We start from the raw sequence: 21,740 nt of genomic DNA on the forward strand, positions 1-21,740 counted from the left end.
AAGAATCTTGCTGTGATGTATGTCATAGAGTGTTCTGCCTATGTTTTCCTCTAAGAGTTTGATAGTGTCTGCCCTTACACTTAGGTCTTTAATCCATTTTGAGTTTATTTTTGTGCATGGTGTCACGGAGTGTTCTAATTTCATACTTTTACATGTAGCTGTCCAATTTTCCCAGCACCACTTATTGAAGAGGCTGTCTTTTCTCCACTGTATATGCTTGCCTCCTTTATCAAAGATAAGGTGACCATATGTGCGTGGGTTTATCTCTGGGCTTTCTATCCTGTTCCATTGATCTATATTTCTGTTTTTGTGCCAGTACCAAACTGTCTTGATTACTGAAGCTTTGTAATATAGTCTGAAGTCAGGGAGCCTGATTCCCCCAGCTCCATTTTTCGTTCTCAAGATTGCTTTGGCTATTCGGGGTCTTTTGTGTTTCCATACAAATTGTGAAATTTTTTGTTCTAGTTCTGTGAAAAATGCCAGTGGTAGTTTGATAGGGATTGCATTGAATCTGTAGATTGCTTTGGGTAGTAGAGTCATTTTCACAATGTTGATTCTTCCAATCCAGGAACATGGTATATCTCTCCATCTCTTTGTATCATCTTTAATTTCTTTCATCAGTGTCTTATAATTTTCTGCATACAGGTCTTTTGTCTCCTTAGGTAGGTTTATTCCTAGATATTTTATTCTTTTTGTTCCAATGGTAAATGGGAGTGTTTTCTTAATTTCACTTTCAGATTTTTCATCATTAGTGTATAGAAATGCAAGAGATTTCTGTGCATTAATTTTGTATCCTGCTACTTTACCAAATTGATTGATTAGCTCTAGGAGTTTTCTGGTAGCATCTTTAGGATTCTCTATGTATAGTATCATGTCATCTGCAAATAGTGACAGCTTTACTTCTTCTTTTCCGATTTGGATTCCTTTTATTTCTTTGTCTTCTCTGATTGCTGTGGCTAACACTTCCAAAACTATGTTGAATAATAGTGGTGAGAGTGGGCAACCTTGTCTTTTTCCTGATCTTAGTGGAAATGATTTCAGTTTTTCACCATTGAGGACAATGTTGGCTGTGGGTTTGTCATATATGGCCTTTATTATGTTGAGGAAAGTTCCCTCTATTCCTACTTTCTGCAGGGCTTTTATCATAAATGGGTGTTGAATTTTGTCAAAAGCTTTTTCTGCATCTATTGAGATGATCATATGGTTTTTCTCCTTCAATTTGTTAATATGGTGTATCACATTGATTGATTTGCGTATGTTGAAGAATCCTTGCATTCCTGGGATAAACCCCACTTGATCATGGTGTATGATCCTTTTAATGTGCTGTTGGATTCTGTTTGCTAGTATTTTGTTGAGGATTTTTGCATCTATGTTCATCAGTGATATTGGCCTGTAGTTTTCTTTCTTTGTGACATCTTTGTCTGGTTTTGGTATCAGGGTGATGGTGGCCTCGTAGAATGAGTTTGGGAGTGTTCCTCCCTCTGCAATATTTTGGAAGAGTTTGAGAAGGATAGGTGTTAGCTCTTCTCTAAATGTTTGATAGAATTCGCCTGTGAAGCCATCTGGTCCTGGGCTTTTGTTTGTTGGAAGGTTTTTAATCACAGTTTCAATTTCAGTGCTTGTGATTGGTCTGTTCATATTTTCTATTTCTTCCTGGTTCAGTCTCGGCAGTTTGTGCATTTCTAAGAATCTGTCCATTTCTTCCAGGTTGTCCATTTTATTGGCATAGAGTTGCTTGTAGTAATCTCTCATGATCGTTTGTATTTCTGCAGTGTCAGTGGTTACTTCTCCTTTTTCATTTCTAATTCTATAGATTTGAGTCTTCTCCCTTTTTCTCTTGATGAGTCTGGCTAATGGTTTATCAATTTTGTTTATCTTCTCAAAGAACCAACTTGTAGTTTTACTGATCTTTGCTACTGTTTCCTTCATTTCTTTTTCATTTATTTCTGATCTGATCTTTATGATTTCTTTCCTTCTGCTAACTTTGGGGGTTTTTTGTTCTTCTTTCTCTAATTGCTTTAGGTGTAAGGTTAGGTTGTTTATTTGAGATGTTTCTTGTTTCTTGAGGTAGGATTGTATTGCTATAAACTTCCCTCTTAGAACTGCTTTTGCTGCATCCCATACGTTTTGGATCATCGTGTTTTCATTGTCATTTGCTTCTAGGTATTTTTTTATTTCCTCTTTGATTCCTTTAGTGATTTCTTGGTTATTTAGTAGTGTGTTGTTTAGCCTCCATGTGTTTGTATTTTTAACATATTTTTTCCTGTAATTTATATCTAGTCTCAGAGCGTTGTGGTTGGAAAAGATACTTGAAACAATTTCAATTTTCTTAAATTTACCAAGGCTTGATTTGTGACCCAAGATATGATCTATCCTGGAGAATGTTCCATGAACACTTGAGAAGAAAGTGTATTCTGTTGTTTTTGGATGGAATGTCCTATAAATATCAATTAAGTCCATCTTGTTTAATGTATCATTTAAAGCTTGTGTTTCCTTATTTATTTTCATTTTGGATGATCTGTCCATTGGTGAAAATGGAGTGTTAAAGTCCCCTACTCTTTTTGTGTTACTGTCGATTTCCCCTTTTATGGCTGTTAGCATTTGCCTTATGTATTGAGGTGCTCCTGTGTTGGGTGAATAAATATTTACAATTGTTATATCTTCTTCTTGGATTGATCCCTTGATCATTATGTAGTGTCCTTCTTTGTCTCTTGTAATAGTCTTTATTTTAAAGTCTATTTTGTCTGATATGAGAATTGCTACTCCAGCTTTCTTTTGATTTCCATTTGCATGGGATTTCTTTTTCCATCCCCTCACTTTCAGTCTGTATGTGTCCCTTGGTCTGAAGTGGGTCTCTTGCAGACAACATATTTATGGGTCTTGTTTTTGTATCCATTCAGCCTATCTATTTCTTTTGGTTGGAGCATTTAATCCATTTACATTTAAGGTAGTTATCAATATGTATGTTCCTATTACCATTTTCTTAATTGTTTTGGGTTTGTTATTGTAGGTCTTTTCCTTCTCTTGTGTTTCCTGCCTAGAAAAGTTCCTTTAGCATTTGTTTTAAAGCTGATCTGGTAGTGCTGAATTCTCTTAGCTTTGGCTTGTCTGTAAAGGTTTTAATTTCTCTGTCGAACCTGAATGAGATCCTTGCTGGGTAGAGTAATCTTGGTTGTAGGTTTTTCCCTTTCATCACTTTAAATATGTCCTGCCACTCCCTTCTGGCTTGCAGAGTTTCTGCTGAAAGATCAGCTGTTAACCTTATGGGGATTCCCTTGTATGTTATTTATTGTTTTTCCCTTGCTGTTTTTAATATTTTTTCTTTGTATTTAATTTTTGCTAGTTTGATTAATATGTGTCTTGGCATGCTTCTCCTTGGATTTATCCTGTATGGGACTCTCTGCACTTCCTGGACTCGATTGCCTATTTCCTTTCCCATATTAAGGAAGTTTTCAACTATAATCTCTTCAAATATTTTCTCAGTCCTTTTCGTTTTCTCTTCTTCTTCTGGGACCCCTATAATTCGAATGTTGGTGTGTTTAATGTTGTGCCAGAGGTCTCTGAGACTGTCCTCAATTCTTTTCATTCGTTTTTCTTTTTTCTGCTCTGTGCTAGTTATTTCCACTATTTTATCTTCCCAGTCACTTATCCGTTCTTCTGCCTCAGTTATTCTGCTATTGATTCCTTCTAGAGAATTTTTAATATCATTTATTGTGTTGTTCATCACTGTTTGTTTGCTCTTTAGTTATTCTAGGTCCTTGTTAAACATTTCTTGTATTTTCTCCATTCTGTTTCCAAGATTTTGGATCATCTTTGCTATCATTGCTCTGAATTCTTTTTCAGGTAGACTGCCTATTTCCCCTTCATTTGTTTGGTCTGGTGGGTTTTTACCCTGCTCCTTCATCTGCTGTGTGTTTCTCTGTCTTCTCATTTTGCTTAACTTACTGTGTTTGGGGTCTCCTTTTCACAGGCTGCAGGTTCGTAAGTCCCATTGTTTTTGGTGTCTGCCCCCAGTGGCTAAGTTTGGCTCAGTGAGTTTTGTAGGCTTCCTGGTGGAGGGGACTGGTGCCTGTGTTCTGGTGGATGAGGCTGGATATTTTCTTTCTGGTGGGCAGGACCACGTCTCGTCGTGTGTTTTGGGGTGTCTGTGACGTTATTATGATTTTAGGCAGCCTCTCTGCTAATGGGTGGGATTGTGTTCCTATCTTGCTAGTTGTTTGGCATAGGGTGTCCAGCACTGTAGCTTGCTGGTTGTTGAGTGGAGCTGGGTGTTAGCGTTGAGATGGAGATCCGTGAGAGAGCTTTTGCCATTTGTTATTACATGGAGCCAGGAGGTCTCTGGTGGACCAATGTCCTGAACTCAGTTTTCCCAGCTTAGAGGCTCAGGCCTGACACCCTGCTGGGAAGGAAGGAAGGAAGGAAAGAAGGAAGGAAGGAAGGAAGGAAGGAAGGAAGGAAGGAAGGAAGGAAGGAAGGAAGAAAGAAAGAAAGGAAGGAAGGAAGGAAGGAGAGAAAGAGAGAGGGAGGGAGGGAGGGAGGAAGGAAGAAAGAAAGAGAAAGAAAGAAAGAAAGAAAAGAAAGTTATTAAAATAAAACTTTTTTAAATTATTAACAATTTTAAAAAAGGAAGAAAGAAAGAAGAGAGCAACCAAACCAAAAAGCAAATCCACCCATGATAACAAGCACTAAAATCTATACTAAAAAAAGCAAAACAAACAAAAAAGAACCAGACAGACAATCGTAGGTAGGACAAATGGTAAAAGCAAAGGTATACAGACAAAATCACACAAATAAGCATACACATACACACTCACAAAAAGAGAAAAAGGAAAAAAAAATATATATATATAAAAGAAAGAGAGCAACGAAATCAATAAATAAATCTACTAATTATAATAAACTCTAAATACTAAACTATGATAAACATAAAACCAGAAACAAATTAGATGCAGAAAGCAAACCCCAAGTCTACAGTTGCTTCCAAAGTCCACCGCCTCAAGTTTAGGATGATTCGTTGTCTGTTCAGGTATTCCACAGATGCAGGGTACATCAGGTTGATTGTGGAGATTTAATCCACTGCTCCTGAGACTGCTGGGAGAAATTTCCCTTTCTATCTTTGTTCACACAGCTCCTGGGGTTCAGCTTTGGATTTGGCCCCGCCTCTGTGTGTAGGTCGCCTGAGGGCATCTCTTCTTCCCCCAGACAGGATGGGGTTAAAGGAGCAGCTGATTAGGGGACTCTGGCTCACTAGGCCTGGGGGAGGGAGGGGTATGGAATGCGGGGCACGACTGTGGCGGCAGAGACCAGCGTGACTTTGCAACAGCCTGAGGCATGCTGTGTGTTCTCCTGGGGAAGTTGTCCCTGGATCACGGGACCCTGGCAGTGGTGGGCTGCACAGGCTCTTGGGAGGGGAGGTGTGGTTAGTGACCTGGGCTTGCACACAGGCTTTTTGGTGGCTGCAGCAGCAGCCTTAGCTTCTCATGCCAGTCTCTGATGTCCACGCTGATAGCTGTGGCTCGCACCCATCTCTGGAGCTCATTTAGGCGGTGCTCTGAATCCCTTCTCCTCGCGCACCCCGAAACAATGGTCTCTTGCCTCTTAGGCAGGTCCAGACTTTTTCCTGGACTCCCTCCCGGCTAGCTGTGGCACACTAGCCCCCCTTCAGGCTGTGTTCATGAAGCCAACCCCAGTCCTCTCCCTGGGATCTGACCTCCAAAGCCAGAGCCTCAGCCCCAAGCCCCCACCAGCCCTGGCGGGTGAGCAGACAAACCTCTCAGGCTCGTAAGTGCTGGTCCACACCAATCCTCTGGGCAGGAATCTCTCCGCTTTGCCCTCTGCACCCCTGTTTTTGTGTTCTCCTCCATGGCTCCAAAGCTTCACCCCCCCACCCCCCATCTCTACCAGTGAAGGGGATTCCTAGTGTGTGGAAACTCTTCTTCCTTCACAGCTCCCTCCCAGAGGTGCAGGTCCCATCCCTATTCTTTTGTCTCTGTTTTCTCTTTTTTCTATTGCCTTACCCAGGTATGTGGGGATTTTCTTGCCTTTTGGGAAGTCTGGGGTCTTCTGCCAGCGTTCAGTAGGTGTTCTCTAAGAGTTGTTCCACATGTAGATGTATTTCTGATGTATTTGTGGGGAGAAAGGTGATCTCCATGTCTTACTCCTCTGCCCGATTATCTTTTAAAGAGATTTAAATAATATGAAAACAGTCTTACATATTTGCTCATGTATCTTTTTCATTGTTCTTAATTCCTTTGTGTAGATCTATATTTCCATTTGTTATCATTTTTCTTCCTTTTGAAAGACTTCACTTAATATTTCTTGGGAACATTGGGGTGCAGATCTGCTGGTGATGATTTTTTTATTTATTTATTTATTTATTTATTTATTTTGGCTGCATTGGGTCTTTGTTGCTGTGTGCGGGCTTTCTCTAGTTGCGGCTAGTGGGGGCTACTCTTCGTTGCAGTGTGTGGGCTTCTCATTGCAGTGGCTTCTCTTGGTGTAGAGCACAGGCTCTCGGCATGCAGGCTTCAGTAGTTGTGGCACGCAGGCCCAGTAGCTGTGGCTCACAGGCTCTAGAGCGCAGGCTCAGTAGTTGTGGTGCACGGGCTTAGTTGCTCTGCAGCATGTGGGATCTTCTTGGACCAGGGCTTGAACCTGTGTCCCCTGCATTGGCAGGAGGATTCTTAACCACTGCGCCACCAGGGAAGTCCCGCTGGTGATGATTTATTTCAGATTTTGATCTTGAAAGATATTTTCACTGGTACGGAATTTTAGCTTGACAATTTTTTTTCTGTCCATACTTTAAATATGGTGCTTCACTGTCTTCTCATGTGCTTTATTTCCTCCCAGAAACCTGTTATCATCATCTTTTTTTTTTTAATACTAATATGTCCTTTTTTCTGACTACTTTTAATATTTTCTCTTTATCATGGTTTTGAGCAATTTGGTTATGATGTATCTTGGTGTAGTTTCCTTTATGCTTCTTGTGTTTAGTTTTCATTTAGCTTCTGGGATCTCTGGGTTTTTACTTTTCCTCAAATTTGGAAAAATTTTGGCCGTTATTTCTTCAAACACTTTTTTTTGTCCCCACTACAATCTGCTTTCCTTTAGGGACTCAAATTATATATATATTAGGCAATTTGAAGTTGTTTCACAGCTCACTGATTTTTTAAATGATGGTTTCTATTGCTGTGTCTGCAAGTTCATGCATCTTTTCATCTGTAATATCTAATCTCCCATTAATCTGATCTAGTGTATTTTTCATCTCACGTATAATTTTCTTATCTAGAAGTTCATTTTGGGTCTTTTTATATTCTGTGTCTCTAGTTAACTTTTTAAACATATGGAATACAATTATAATAACCGTTAATATTCTTCTCTGCTAACTTAATATCTGGGTCAGTTTGGGTCAGTTTTGACTGATTATTCTTCTCATTATGGGCCATGTTTTCTTGCCTATTTGCATGCCTGGTGATCTTTCTTTGGACATCAGATTATATGAATTTTACCTTGTTTAATGCTGGCTATTTTTGCATTCCTATGAACATCCTTGAGTTTTGCCCTCTGATACAGTTAAGTTACTTGGAAACAGTTTTATCCTTTTAGGTCTTACTTTCATGGTTTGTTAAGTGGATCTAAGCAGGGTTCACTCTAGGGCTAATCCCCATTACTGAGACAAAACCCTTCTGAATATTTTACCTTGTACCTCATGAATTATGAGTTTTTCCAGTCTGGTCAGTGGGAACAGGCACCGCCAGCCTTGGTAAGCACCAGACACTTCCTTTCAATCTTATTAGAGGAGTCTTTCTCCAGACTCAAGTAGTTTTCTTACACACATGCTGGTCAGTATTCTCTCCCCATACTTGAGGGGTGCTAATCTCTGGGGTCCTCTCTGTGCAGCTCCATCCTCTCTAGTAATCTGTCCTGTGAACTCCAACCACCTTGGTCTCCCCAGATGCTCTACTCTATTTCCTCAACTCAGATAGTCCACAGGGTAATTCTGGGTTACCCTGCATGTTCTAGAAACTTTTTCAAAGCAATAACCTGGGGCAATCATGGGTCTCACTTTGTTTCTTTTTTCCATTTCTCAAGTCTGTTGTCCTGTCTCTTGAAAACCATTGTTTCATACCTTTTTTGCCTATGGGTTGTTTTTTGTTGTTGTTATTTGTTAATTGGTTGGTGACTTCGGGCAAGAGGATAAATCTCATCCCTATTACTCCATCTTGGCTGGAAGTGAAAGTTTAACATGTCATTTTTTCCTGTTTTCAAGGTCACTTGGGATTCAACAGATCTAATCTGAGCTCTTTGAGAACTGTTTGGGCTCAGCTGATTCCTACTGATATATATACATATACATATATACCATATATAATATATAGATACATATATCATATATAATAGATAAAATATATCAGTATGTGTGTATATACATATACACATACATATATATACATGTAATATAGAGAGAGAACAAAGAATGTTTGGTTTAGTTAAAACTTGAAATCAGTCTGAAAGAAGTTAGTACTAGCCACTAGGATCTTTTTGGATAGAATGCTACTTATTTCAAAGAAGTCATGGGTATAGTGTTGAAATTTTCTTAGATTCTAGTCTCAATTTCTAGGAAAAAAATGTGTATTTCTAAAAGTAACTATGGAAATTATCATTAACACCTTCGTTTCCTTATTTAAAAATTAGAGGATAATGTATATAAAAATATGCAAGAATCACAGGAAACTCACATATCCAACCACCTGGATGAAATTGTTGCTGCCATCAGCATAACACCTAGAAAAAAGCTCCAAAACAAGCTGCTTCAGACAGCACTGTTTCAGCCTCCTCGAGAGAAACTCCACCTCTGTGAAGAGAAAGCAAAGTCCTATTCTAGCAGTCATGAGGTAAGGAGCCTTTCTTTTTATACCTGTACTCTGGTAATTGAGAAGTAGGATACTTTAGGTTGCATTCCTACTCTCAGGAGTTTGGTACAAGAGAAAATATGACAGTGCCTTTTTCATAGTGCGAGTGGGTGTAGTACCTCAGGACTCCAAGCCCAGCACTTGGCACAGTCAACATTATGTTTGCTGAATGAGTGCACAAATGAACAAACAAGTTTGCCCTGACCTCTGACAAGTGTACACTAGACTGACTGGTTGTGATTTGACCTACTACAGTCATTTTCCATCAATCAATAAATATTTATTGAGCTCCTCCTGTGTGCCAGGTCTAAGCACTGGAATACAGGACAAAGCAGATGAAGTTTCTGCTCTCATGGAGCTTATATTTCTTAGGTGCCTAATCTTGTTCTCTGCATACTTCTTTCCCATCTCTCTTCAAAGTTTTATTCATTTACTCATTCATTCAATATGTATTTCTCTACCACCTCTTATGTGTCAGACCCTATTTGTCCATTTATTCACAAAAATTTACTGTATACCTAATGTGTGCCAGGCGCTGTGCAAGTGCTGGGGGCACAGATGGGAAAACTACAGCCTCTGCCTCAGAGGAATTCATGGTCTGGTTGGGGAGATAGATGGATAATGGTAATCAGCATAAGTTCTGTGACAAACACAAGCTCAGGTGATATAGATGCAAAGCATGGGGAGTGAGGGGAGGAGGGATGGGCATTGACCCTGGAGTTGGAGGAGGGACAGCACTTAAGGCATGCTTTTTGGGATGGGAGTTATTTGGACTGCACTGATAACAGTACTTAGGAGCTGGCCCCAGGTAGGAGAGAGGACAATAGTGTTCTGGGCAGAGGTGGCAGATGGGCAAGAGTTGCGGGTCTGAGGGTGCACAGGCTGTTTGGGGAACTATATGGAACTATCTGGGATGGAGGCTTTAGTTACACAGGGCAGCAAATGAGGTTGGATTATGGACAGGAGCTGGGACCAGAAGGTGTTCAACACCCAGGAAAAGTTTAGATTTTCTCCTCAGGGTGCTGGAGACTGTCATAGGATTATAAGCAGAAGAGGGCCATGAGCAAGTCTGAGTTTCTGGAATGATCCCTCAGACCTCAGATAACTAGGTGGTGGAGGAAGAGAAGGGAGGTAACTGGAGGAGGGCCAGTTTGCAGGATGTTTGCAATAATCCTGGCAAGGGCCTGAAATATGGCAGAGTCAGTAGAAATGCTGAGATTTTTTTTTTTTATTTGAAGTATAGTTGATTTACAATGTTGTGTTAATTTCTGCTATACAGCAAAGTGATTCAGTTATTCATATATATACATTCTTTTTTTTAATATTCTTTTCCATTATGGTTTATCATAGGATATTGATTATAGTTCTCTGTGCTATACAGTAGGACCTTGTTACCTATATCTATATCTATATCTATATCTATCTATATATAAATATATATATATTCTATATATATTAGTTTGCATCTGCTAATCCCAAACTCCCAGTCCATCCCTCCCCCAATCCCCTTCCCCTTGGCAACCACCTGTCTGTTCTCTATGTCTGTGATTCTGTTTCTGTTTCATAGATAGGTTCATTTGTGTCATATTTTAGAATCCACACATAAGTGATATCATATGGTGTTTGTCTTTCTCTCTCTGACTTACTTCACTTAGTATGATAATCTCTAGTTGCAAAATGCTGAGATCTTTTGATAAGAATTTGGAAATATGAATCAAAGAAACCTGGTAACTGGGGGGGACATAGGGGTTGGAGAGGCAAGAGTGAGCCAGAGAGGGGTGTGTGGAATTCCTGACTTAGGGCTCAGCCAGCCTGGGTGACCCAAGGCTTGTCAGAGCCCTTTGTTATTGTAATGAATACAGGAAGAAGAGCAAGATTATGGTGAGCAGGGGTGGATTCGGTTTTGAAGGTGTGCTTATTCATTATGCAGCAGATATTTATTTAGTACCTACTATGTGCCAGGCTGTGTGCTATGTCGGCCTCAGCTGGCAGCCTTTCTCAACCAGAGGTCTGCAAGAGAACTAAGCCCTAATGCCCTAAGGCATTTGGTATATATATATATATATATATATATATATATATATATATATATATATATATATATATATATATATATATTCTATTATTATTAATTTGTATTGGAGTATGGCTGCTTTGCAATGTTGTGTTAGCCTCCACTGCACAACAAAATGAATCAGCCATACATGTACAGATATCCCCTCCCTTTTGGACTTCCCTCCCATTTAGGTTACCACAGTGCATTAGGTAGAGTTCCCTGTGCTATACAGTATGTTCCCATCAGTTGTCTATTTTGTACATAGTATCAACACTGTATATGTGTCAATCCCAGTCTCCCAATTCCTCCCACCCCATCCCTTTCCCCCTTGGTATCCATACATTTGTTCTCTACATTTCTGTCTATTTCTGCTTTGCAAATAAGATCATCTATACCATTTTTCTAGATTCCACATATATGTGTTATTATACGATATTTACTTTTCTCTTTCTGACTTACTTCACTCTGTATGACACTCTCTAGGTCCATCCATGTATCTACAAATGACCCAATTTTATTCCTTTTTATGGCTGAGTAATATTCCATTGTATATATGTGCCACATCTTCTTTATCCATTTGCTGGATAAAGAAGACAGACATTTAGGTTGTTGATAGACATCTAGGTTGCTTCCATGTCCTGGCTATTGTAAATAGTGCTGCTATGAACATTGGGGTGCATGTGTTTTTTTGAATTATGGTTTTCTCTGGGTATATGCCCAGTAGTGGGATTGTTGGGTCATACGGTAGTTCTATTTTTAGTTTTTTAAGGAACCTGTGTACTGTTTTCCATAGTGGCTGTATCAATTTACATTCCCACCAACAGTGTATGAAGGTTCCCTTTTCTCCACACCCTCTCCAGCATTTATTGTTTGTAGGTTTTTTGATGATGGCCATTCTGACTGGTGAGAGGTGATACCTCATTGTAGTTTTGATTTGCATTTCTCTAATAATTAGTGATGTTGAGCATCTTTTCATGTGTTTGTTGGACATCTGCATTTGGTGTATATAAAGAATTAACTTCTCTTCTATGCATCTAGAATGATATCAAAGCAGTTTTTGTGTTCTGCCGTTCAGATGAGGAATCCTTGGATTCAGCAGTGAACAGTACAAACAGCTTGCCTGCCCTCATGGAGCTGAGGGGACATTGTAAATAAACCAGTGAAGTAGAGATTGTGCTAAGTGCTATGGAGGAAACAGAGTGGGCCTATCTTAGGTAAGGGAGGGCCTCACTGAGGAGGTGACATCTGAGCTGACACCTAAAGATGAGAAGGAGCCAGCACGGAGGAGCTGAGGGAAAGGAGTTCTAGGGAGAGGGAACAGCAGCCATAAAATTTATAAGTTTGGCACGAGCGTGACTATGTTTGAAGTGATGAGAGGAAGCTTCAGGCTGACGTGAAATGTAGTTGGAGAGGCAGCTTACCTGCCTTGCAGGTCTCAAGTTAAGTGCTCTAGGAAGCCTTAAAGTGTTTTTAGGAAAGTATTAATATGATGTAATTTGCTTCTTAAAATACCATTCTTTGGTAATTTTTTATTTTAAAATACTTACAGACTTAACAGAAAAGTTACAAGATATACCAGTTGTTAACATTTACTTTATTTCTTTATTTCTCACTCTCTCTCTCTGTCATTATTTTTCTGAATATCTGAGGGTAAGTCGCAAATGTATGATCCTTTACCCCTAAATACGTCAGTGCCTATTTCCCAAGAATAAAGGATATTCTCCGGAACCTAACCATAGTACAATGATTGAAATTAGGAAATTAATATTGATATATATTATTATCTTATCTACAAACATTATCCATATTTCTCTAATTATCTCAATAATATCTTTTATAGAAAAAAAAATCAGCCATGGTCCAATCCATGAAATCATGTTGACTATAGTCAACAGTTAGAGCAGTTACTTAGCCTGTCTTTATCTTTCACAATCTTAGTCTTTGTGAAAAAAACTATATTAGTCTGTTTGGGTTGCTGTAATAGAATACCACAGACTGGGTGGCCTACACAACAGAAATGTACTCCTTGCAGTTCTGGAGACTGGAAGTCCAAGATCAAGGTGCCAGCAGGGCTGGTGTCTGGTGAGAGCTCTCCCCTTGGGTTGCAGACCACCACCTTCTAGCTGTGTCCTCACATGGCCTCTTCCTTGTGCGTGTGGGGGAAGGGGGAGAGAAAGGTGTCTCTTCTTATAAGTACACTAATCCTATTGATCAGGGCCCCACCTTTATAACCTCATTTGACCCTAATTACAGCCTTACAGGCCCTATCTCCAAATACTACAGTGAGAGTTAGGGCTTCAACATATGAATTTGGCAGGGTCCACAAATATACACTCCAATTATTTTGTAGAATACCTCCCAATTTGAATTTGTCATGTGTTTCCTTATGATTAGATTCAGATTATGCATTTTGGGCAGGAATCCCACAGACCTGACATAGGGCCCTTCTCAGTGCATCATATTAGGAGGCATACGATGTCATTTGTCTCACTACTATGAGGCTAAATTTGATCGCTTGGTTAAGGAGCTATCTGGCAGGTTTTTTCACTGTAGAATTATTATTCTTCCCTTTGTAATTAATATTTTGTGGGGAGATTCATTGATACTGTGAACATATCCTATTCCTCATTAAAACTTCACCCCCTAGTTTATAGCATCCATTGATGATTCTCACCTGAATTAGCTATTACTACGATGTTTGTCAAATGGTGATTCTCTGACTTCAGCATTCTTTCAACATTTATTTGTTGGCATTCTTTTTATGAGGAAGAGCTTTTCCTTCTTCACACTTTATTGTTCATTTATTTATATCAGTATGGGTTCAAGAAATCCTGTTTTACAAATATGTTACAATCCATTATCATCATCAAAACTTAAATTATTTTGTATTTGCCAGTGGGAGCCCCTTCAAGCTGGCTTCTGAGTCCTTGATATGCCTCCATGATTCTTTCCTTAATTTCCGACACAATAAGATTTTTCAGGTTCATCTTGTATTTCCCTGCTCCAGCTGTGGATTCAGGGAATGCTAGTTCCTCTTAGAAGAGAATAGTATTGATATTTAGACACCAAGATCTGGGTATTAAATACCCATTTTAAAATATGTATGGCCAGACTTACTGATCCTCAGAGTTGCATATTTTAATATTAAGAAGTTTAAGAAATTCAGGTAACTCAAGAATGATGTTGTGGGAAGAGATCTGGACTTTGCATCAAGCCAATAAACACATGAAGATGTTCAGCCTCACTAGCTTTGCGGAAAAAAAAATACAAACTAAAACAAGGAGAAATGAGTTAACTGACAAATTGGCAAGTTAAACCCCAACTAGTGCTTGGCTCTGTGTAAGGGGCATTCTCTGCTCACACACCATGCTGTAAGGGAGGTATGGATGGAAGCAGCCTCTCGAGGAAGCACTCCAGCAAACTCTAGCAAAGCCTCAGGATTTTGCACATCCTTTACCCTATTGTCACATTGGAATTCATTCTAAGAAAATGCTTATGGGGCTTCCCTGGTGGCGCAGTGGTTAAGAATCCTCCTGCCAATGCAGGGGGACACAGGTTCGAGCCCTGGTCCGGGAAGATCCCACATGCCATGGAGCAACTAAGCCCGTGCACCACAACTACTGAGCCCACGTGCCACAACTACTGAAGCCTGCGCACCTAGAGCCCGTGTTCTGCAACAAGAGAAGCCACCGCAATGAGAAGCTTGCGCACCGCAACAAAGAGTAGCCCCTGCTCGCCGCAACTACAGAAAGCCCGCATTCAGCATCAAAGACCCAATGCGGCCAAAAATAAATAATAAAATAAAATAAATAAATTTATATCTATAAAAAAAAGAATGCTATAAAAAAAAGAAAAAGAAAATGCTTATGGATATGAGCAAATCTATCCACACAGGATGTTCAGAGAGAAAAAATTTTAAAACAACCTAAGTGCTCAATAGCTATTGGTTGAGTAACTCACTTATAATATATCCATACAATAAAATACTATGCAGCCATAAAAAATTATTATCATAGAAGATGACATGGAGAAATGTTCACAAATTGTGAAAAGCTGCAAACCTATATGTAGCTTATAAGCCTATTTTTAAAAAGAAAAAATATGTATAGATAGATTCATAGGAATGAAGGATAGAGAGAAATTTAGCTGCCTAGTTGTCTCTAAGAGGTGAGATGGCAGGTGATTTTTTATTATTTTTTATTTTTTTTGCTCACCTGTATTTTGATAATGAGCATGTATTACTTTTGTAGTAAGAAAAATGTTACTATAGGAAAAAGCCACACCTCCATATTCCTTCATCACTATGGAGTGAGCACAGTGTTCCCCAGCCTCTCTTGCTAGGTCAGAAAAGCGACTGTCCTGTGGTCAACTGTCTGGGTATGCATTTTTTGTCAAGAGGAATGTTGTTTCAAGGTGAAAGTGTTTCTAACTCACATGGGAACTTTGTGGAAGTGCAGGTCCTTTGAGATTAGGCATTGACCGGGGGAGTAGGGGTGGGGGGTGTACTGGGTCTTCTACTGGGTCTTTTCCACAACTCTGTCCTTGTTCTTACAGTTCTTCCTCTGCTTTGCCCCCTTCAGCTTTGTACCTCCCACCTCCTCTTTTGCTATTCCAGCTATCTATTACTGTATCACACTCTAAGACTTAGTGGCATAAAACAAAAACAACCATTTAGTTTGCTCATGAATGCACAATTTGTGCAGAGCTCAGTGAGATCTGGTCAGCTCTGCTCCATGCAGCATCAGCTGGGCTCAACAGGTGTGGAGAATCCAACTCCAGGGTGGCATAGTCCCGCGGCTGACCGATTAATGCTGCCACCAGCACATTTCCATGTAGGCCTCTCCGTGGGGCCGCTTAGGCTTCCTCAGGGAATGGTGGTTAGGTTATTAGTCTTCTGGGGTTGCTATGGCAAAATACCTCAGACTGGGTGGCTTCAACAAAGGAAGTTTATTTTCTCACAATTCTGGAGCCTAGAAGTCTAAGGTCAAGGTGTTGGCAGGGTTGATTTTATTCAGAGGTCTCGCTCCTTGACTTGCAAATGCCTGCCCTCCCACTGTGTCCTCACAATGTGTTTCTCTGTGTGTGCCCATTCCTAGTGTCCCTTTCTCTTCTTGCAAGGACACCAGTCATATTAGATTAGGGCCCCATCCTGACAGCCTCATTTTAACTTATTCACCTCTTTAAAGGCCGTCTCTCCAAATACAGTTATATTCTGAAGTACCTAGGACTCCAACATATGAATTTGGAGGTGGGAGACACAATTCAGCCCATAACAAGTTCCAAGAGCGAGTAAAAAGTGGAAACTGCCAGTTCTTTAAGAACTGGGTCTAAAAAGTGGCGCTGCATCATTTCCTCCATGTTCTTTTGGCCTAACAGTCATAAAACCCAGATTCAAAGAAAAGGGGACATAGACCACCATCTCTGTATGGAAGGAGTGTCAAAGAATTTTGGAGCTGTATTTTAAAACCACCAGTCTTGCTTTGAGTGTATTGCTGCTCTAAGCTGACCTGGAGCTGGAATCCATGGTTCGCTATTCTCTTTGTCCTGGCTCCGGATGAAAATGTGCTTTAATCCTTTAATGAAATCCGTTTGTAAAGTCCTGCTGACCTCATTTGCTGTGCTAATATCCCAGCTGCTAAAGAAGGTGTTTGAATTGAGAACTAACAGGTATTATTTGAAAACTATCACCATTCGCCCACTTGTTGTGCCTGAATATGTAGTAGCTGTTCATTGACGGGCAGCGTCTTTAACTCCATAACGTTTTTCACTATTTACTGTAAATTTAAATGCACTATAAATTTTACTGGTTTTTTATGTATACTGTCTATTTCACCCAACCAGATGAATACCCTGCCATCCAAGACAGATCTTTGTTTTGTTCTCTAATGTATCACAAGTCCTTAAAACCATGCCCAGCCCATAATCGACACTCAATAAGTGTATATTGAATGGATAAAAATACAAGTTGATTTTGTGCTTTGTTGTCTAACTGGTGAGACCATTTCCTTTCCTCCAGTATAAACAGGCTCTCCAGGAGCTTGTGCGCTGTGTGGCGCTGACGAGGATCTGCTATGGTGACTCACACTGGAAACTGGCGGAGGCGCATGTTAACCTGGCTCAGGGCTACCTCCAGCTGAAAGGTGAGTCTGCCTCAGGCTGAGGAGGATCGGCTGGTTGGTTTCTGCTCTTTTCCTCAAATTTGACTTAACTTTAGAAGGATCAGGTTTTCTTGGACCTTCTCCTCTCTACACATTGAGAGCCATTTCCTCTCACAAAGAGTCAATAAGATTTTTTAATACAATATGTAAAAAAGAGAAGGAAGACTTTAGCCCTTCTGAGCTTTGTTTTTTATGATCTTAAATGTAGTTCTTAGGCGATAATTAATTTGTTAGCTTTGAAGGCATTGTAGAAATGGCCCAGGGCGTGGAGTTGGGGCCTAAAATAGTATCCATTCACATATGTATTGATGGAAAGTCTCTTGCCTATAAGTGACACCCCCCCCCACAAAAAAAATAAAGGGCTAAATCAAGCTGGCAATAAACAAAAGGTAATTCATTGGCCCATACACTTAAAAATCCAGGGGTAAAACTTACTGTAGACTTAGCCAGATCCACGTTTTGAAACATTGTGATCAGATTTCCATTCCTCCCTTTTCGCACCACTTGACTCTGTTTTTCTCTGTATTGGCTCCATTCTTAGCCAAACTTTGCCCACATGGTGGCAGCAAGGTTGCCAGCAGCTTTAGGTTTCCCTCCTCAGCATTCCCAGGAAAACAAGAGTGTCTCTCCTCCAAAATCTCAGGGTTTGGGTATTCTTATTGGGCTGATGTGGGTTGTATGCCAAAGACAAGAAAGAGTCTGATTGGCTAGACCTGCCTTTTGGCTCCACTGGATCCTTGGGGAGAGGCTGGCCTTGGCTAAATCACAAGGACTGAGTGTGCAGGGGCTGGGCATCCTCAAAAGAAAACAGGGGAAGGGAGAATGGATGCAGAGAAAGCAAAAACATGGACTGGCAACCTAGGACAAGAGGTACAAGAGTACATTGCTGTACTCTGTTTCTTCAATTGAAAAACGATGATAATGATGATGATATGATGGCACTGACTTCCCAGGATTGGCCCAGTGAATAAATAAACAAACAGAAGTGAAAAACAACACAATGCTAAGCACACAATTGCCACCCAATAAATTTAGCCGAATCTGATTATAGATTGCTCCTACCTGTTAGATCAAAGACTATTAGAGCCAGAGGGGACCTTGGAGATCATCTAGTTCAAACCATACCCCTATACCCCCTAATTTCTAGATTCAGAGGAAACAACTAGTTTGAGTTGAAACAGCTTGCCCCAGGTCACACTGTTAATAGATAGCTGATCTGAGACTCAGATCTAGGATTTTGGTTGCCAGTACCAGTGTCCTAGCATCGGGGATTTTTTTTTAATGATGTTTTTCTTCCACAGTCTGCTACCTTTCTGCATTATAGTCTTTTTTTCTCAATTTAAAGTAAAAGCAGTATCTACTATTTATTAAGGTCTTATTGAGTGCCAGGCACCATGCTATTTTCCATGTATAATTTCCTTCAATCTTCACTACAGTGCTATGAGGTGGGTAATGTTATTATTCCTGTCTACAGTCGAGGAAGCTGGGGCCAACATTTCAGGTAAGTGTTGGAGCAGGGAATTCACTCTGGGCAGTCTGATTTCAGAGCTAGTGTTCTTGAACCTCAACCCATGCTGCCTCTTGTAGATTGAGTTCAAGTTTCTTGAGGAAATGGACCAAAATTCATCATGTCTTTTATAATGTTGCATACATTGTTGGCACTAATAGATTTCTGGTAGGTTGATTGTGTACTTTAAAAAAAAATAAGACAAAATTCTGTAAGTGTTCCTATAGGAATAGCATACCCTGGATTTTCTCCCTCAGAAAATATATTCTGTTTTATAGACATAGGAACAGAATGAATTTCATAATTTGACAGCTCTTTTTAGAGATTTGAGATACAATTCCATGTAATGAAGAATGTAAGACCAGGAGTATTAGGATGTGGGTGGAAGGGTGTGTCATTGTGGGGAAGAAGATGGGGATGTGGGAAAATGAAAAAACCTGAAACCTAAATAGTGATCCTCAGTGTCACCTTTACCACAAATGAATACGCCAATGGAAGAACGCTGGAACCCACCGGGAATTAGTTCTTGGTAATAACGTTTTTTAAACTTCATTTGATTCATATCAGTCTATTACCACATAGAAATAAGAGATTGTAGCACATCAGCCCCTTACCTCATTGGAATTGTCAGTTTTTATAGATATTGTCATATTTGTATTATGTTAAAATAACTCTCTAAAGTTATGATTATGGATGGATGAGCAGAAGATTCAGAATTTTTAGTATTTCATTAAGATTGCTGTCACAAAGCCAGGATTAAAATTCATGAATATTTTATTTCCTGCCCAGAATGCTGTAGTCTTTGTATTCCGTTTGTTTTTTTATAATTATTCATAACACTTTACGTCTGATATTGGTGAAGTTTCAAAGCTGTTCAATTCCTGCTCATTCTGTTTATTTCTAAAAAGACCATTTTGGGAAAAATTTTTTATCTTGAGTCCTAGGTGTGAAACACTTCTTTGTTTCTTATAGTCATGATGGTATTTCATGCTGTCCCGATATATCTCCATGTGCCACTTGATGATATATGAAGGAGACCTCATTAGATTCCCTGGCCAGAGATAACTATATTCCTATCCAGCTGAAATGAAAGAGAAACTGAGACTTCTTTTTCTTTGTCCACAGGACTGTCACTGCAAGCAAAACAACATGCGGAAAAAGCCAAAGAAATCCTCACCAACGCCATTGTGCTTCCCTACAATGACAATACAGATGTTTTCAAGTGTTCAGTTGAGTTATTCCATACCATGGGGAGAGCCTTACTCTCCCTTCAAAAGTATCCTTTTGCCTCTAATCTTTACAAATAGAAATACTGTTCATAATGCTTATATTTAATTTTTAAGGCCAAATCAAAAGCTGACAGGTGACTCAGGAAGGGTGATGGGAAGTATGAGAGCCAAGGATGTCCAGGAACTAGGGCCCCAGAATGTAGCACCAAGTGTAAAGTTTCCTGAACACAACTCAGGTTTAAGGAAGCTTCAGAGAATTTGACAAAAGCAGAGAGACTTTCAAAGGAGCTGCTGCAATGTGGAAGGATTATAAAGGAAGAATGGATAGAAATTCAAACGCAGATCAAATTGTCATTTGCACAGTAAGTTTTCAGTTTAGGACATTTTGTATACGTGATTCCTGGAGGTTCTTTGCCAGAAGACTCTGTCTTCAGGCAGGAGGAGCTTCTGCATGGTGCTGTGTCGGTGGCTTCTCCATGGCCATTGTCCAGAAGTAAAAGAGGAGGACGACAGTCACGTCAGAGCAGCCACAACCAAGGCATGTACGTCAGTGGCACTCTTCACTAAATGTGTAGTGCTCTCATACCCACCCCTGGGTCCTAGAGTCCTGATGTCATTCTCTTGACTTTCTATTTCTTGCCTGCTCTCCCTGCCCCTCTCCTCCTGCCCTTGTTTCCTTCCCTCCCCTCCCCACACCCCCATCTTCCTTTATTCCCCTACTGTTCTAGTCTAAAATATTTCAATACATTGATTTTACGATTAAGGCCTCAAAGGAGAAAGATCTTAGAGGTATCTGAAAGATCTTAGAGGTATCTGAATATCTCATGAGAATGAGAAGATTGTTCCTTTTTCTCCCTACCCCCAACCCACACTCACCAAATTAACCCAGGTGGAAGAGATATAATGGTTGGAGCCTGAGGGAGAAGGGGCTTTAGGTAGTCAGCACATTTATCCCTCTCCAATGGCCAACCCCAAGCCAATTCCCCAGAGCAGTGGGGTGACAGAGGATGTACCCATTCTTTGGAAGGATGTGTTTGTGGGAGGAAGAGGGCAGAGAAAGGTCTATTCTAGAAGAGGCAGAGAATCCCCAGCAGACCTATGCGGCGGCCTTTAACCAAGCCTGGAAGAATTCAGTGTAAATTAATAATCAGACTGTACATATAGGTTGATTCCCAAGAGAACTCAGGGACCCAATGGACTCATTTTAAGAAGGAAGGGGCCTTGAAGGAGCACACCTAATGCTTCCATATGAATGGAAGCTGGGAAGGACTAACTTTGACTCATGCTTTTAAAGATATTTTTGTGATCATAAGTCCACTCTTGTTAATTTGTTTGTTTGGGAGTGTTTTTGGATATGAAGTGCAGAGAATTCATCAGTCCATGAAAACCTTTGGTACACTTTTTTTTTTTAACATTTTTTAAAATTAATTAATCTATTTATTTTTGGCTGAGTTGGGTCTTCATTGTTGCGCATGGGCTTTCTCTAGTTGTGGCAAGGGTAGGGGGCTACTCTTCTTTGCGGTGCACGGGCTTCTCATTGAGGTGGCTTCTCTTGTTGCGGAGCATGGGCTCTAGGCACGTGGGCTTCAGTAGTTGTGGCACGAGGGCTCAGTAGTTGTGGCGTGCAGGCTCTAGAGCGCAGGCTCAGTAGTTGTGGCACATGGGCTTACTTGATCCGCGGCATGTGGGATCTTCCCGAACTGGGCTCGAACCCATGTCTCCTGCATTGGCAGGAGGATTCTTAACCACTGCGCCACCAGGGAAGTCCCTGATATGCTTTTTTAAATTGATTTTTTCCTTCCATCTCTGATCCTTACTCTCATTCTGTCACATACAGATCATAGATAACCTTTTTAAACAATGATTTATGTCTTTAAA

The 21,740-nt window shown here is 40.2% G+C and overlaps 1 protein-coding gene across 3 annotated transcripts in view; it reads left to right on the forward strand.

Moving 5' to 3' along the window:
* TTC23 (tetratricopeptide repeat domain 23) overlaps nucleotides 1–21,740 on the forward strand; it is a 112,616-nt gene that overhangs the window by 22,889 nt on the left and 67,987 nt on the right. For all 3 annotated transcript variants that reach the window (XM_082448451.1, XM_082448453.1, XM_082448452.1), the window contains exons 2-5: nucleotides 8,695–8,894; nucleotides 16,985–17,108; nucleotides 19,759–19,909; nucleotides 20,099–20,224. In XM_082448451.1, coding sequence (XP_082304577.1) covers nucleotides 8,715–8,894; nucleotides 16,985–17,108; nucleotides 19,759–19,909; nucleotides 20,099–20,224 — 581 coding nt within the window. In that variant the 5' untranslated portion in view covers nucleotides 8,695–8,714. The remainder of the gene's footprint in view (nucleotides 1–8,694; nucleotides 8,895–16,984; nucleotides 17,109–19,758; nucleotides 19,910–20,098; nucleotides 20,225–21,740) is intronic.

Source organism: Balaenoptera physalus (assembly GCF_965194825.1).
Source record: "Balaenoptera physalus genome assembly, chromosome: 2".
Lineage (NCBI taxonomy): Eukaryota > Metazoa > Chordata > Mammalia > Artiodactyla > Balaenopteridae > Balaenoptera > Balaenoptera physalus.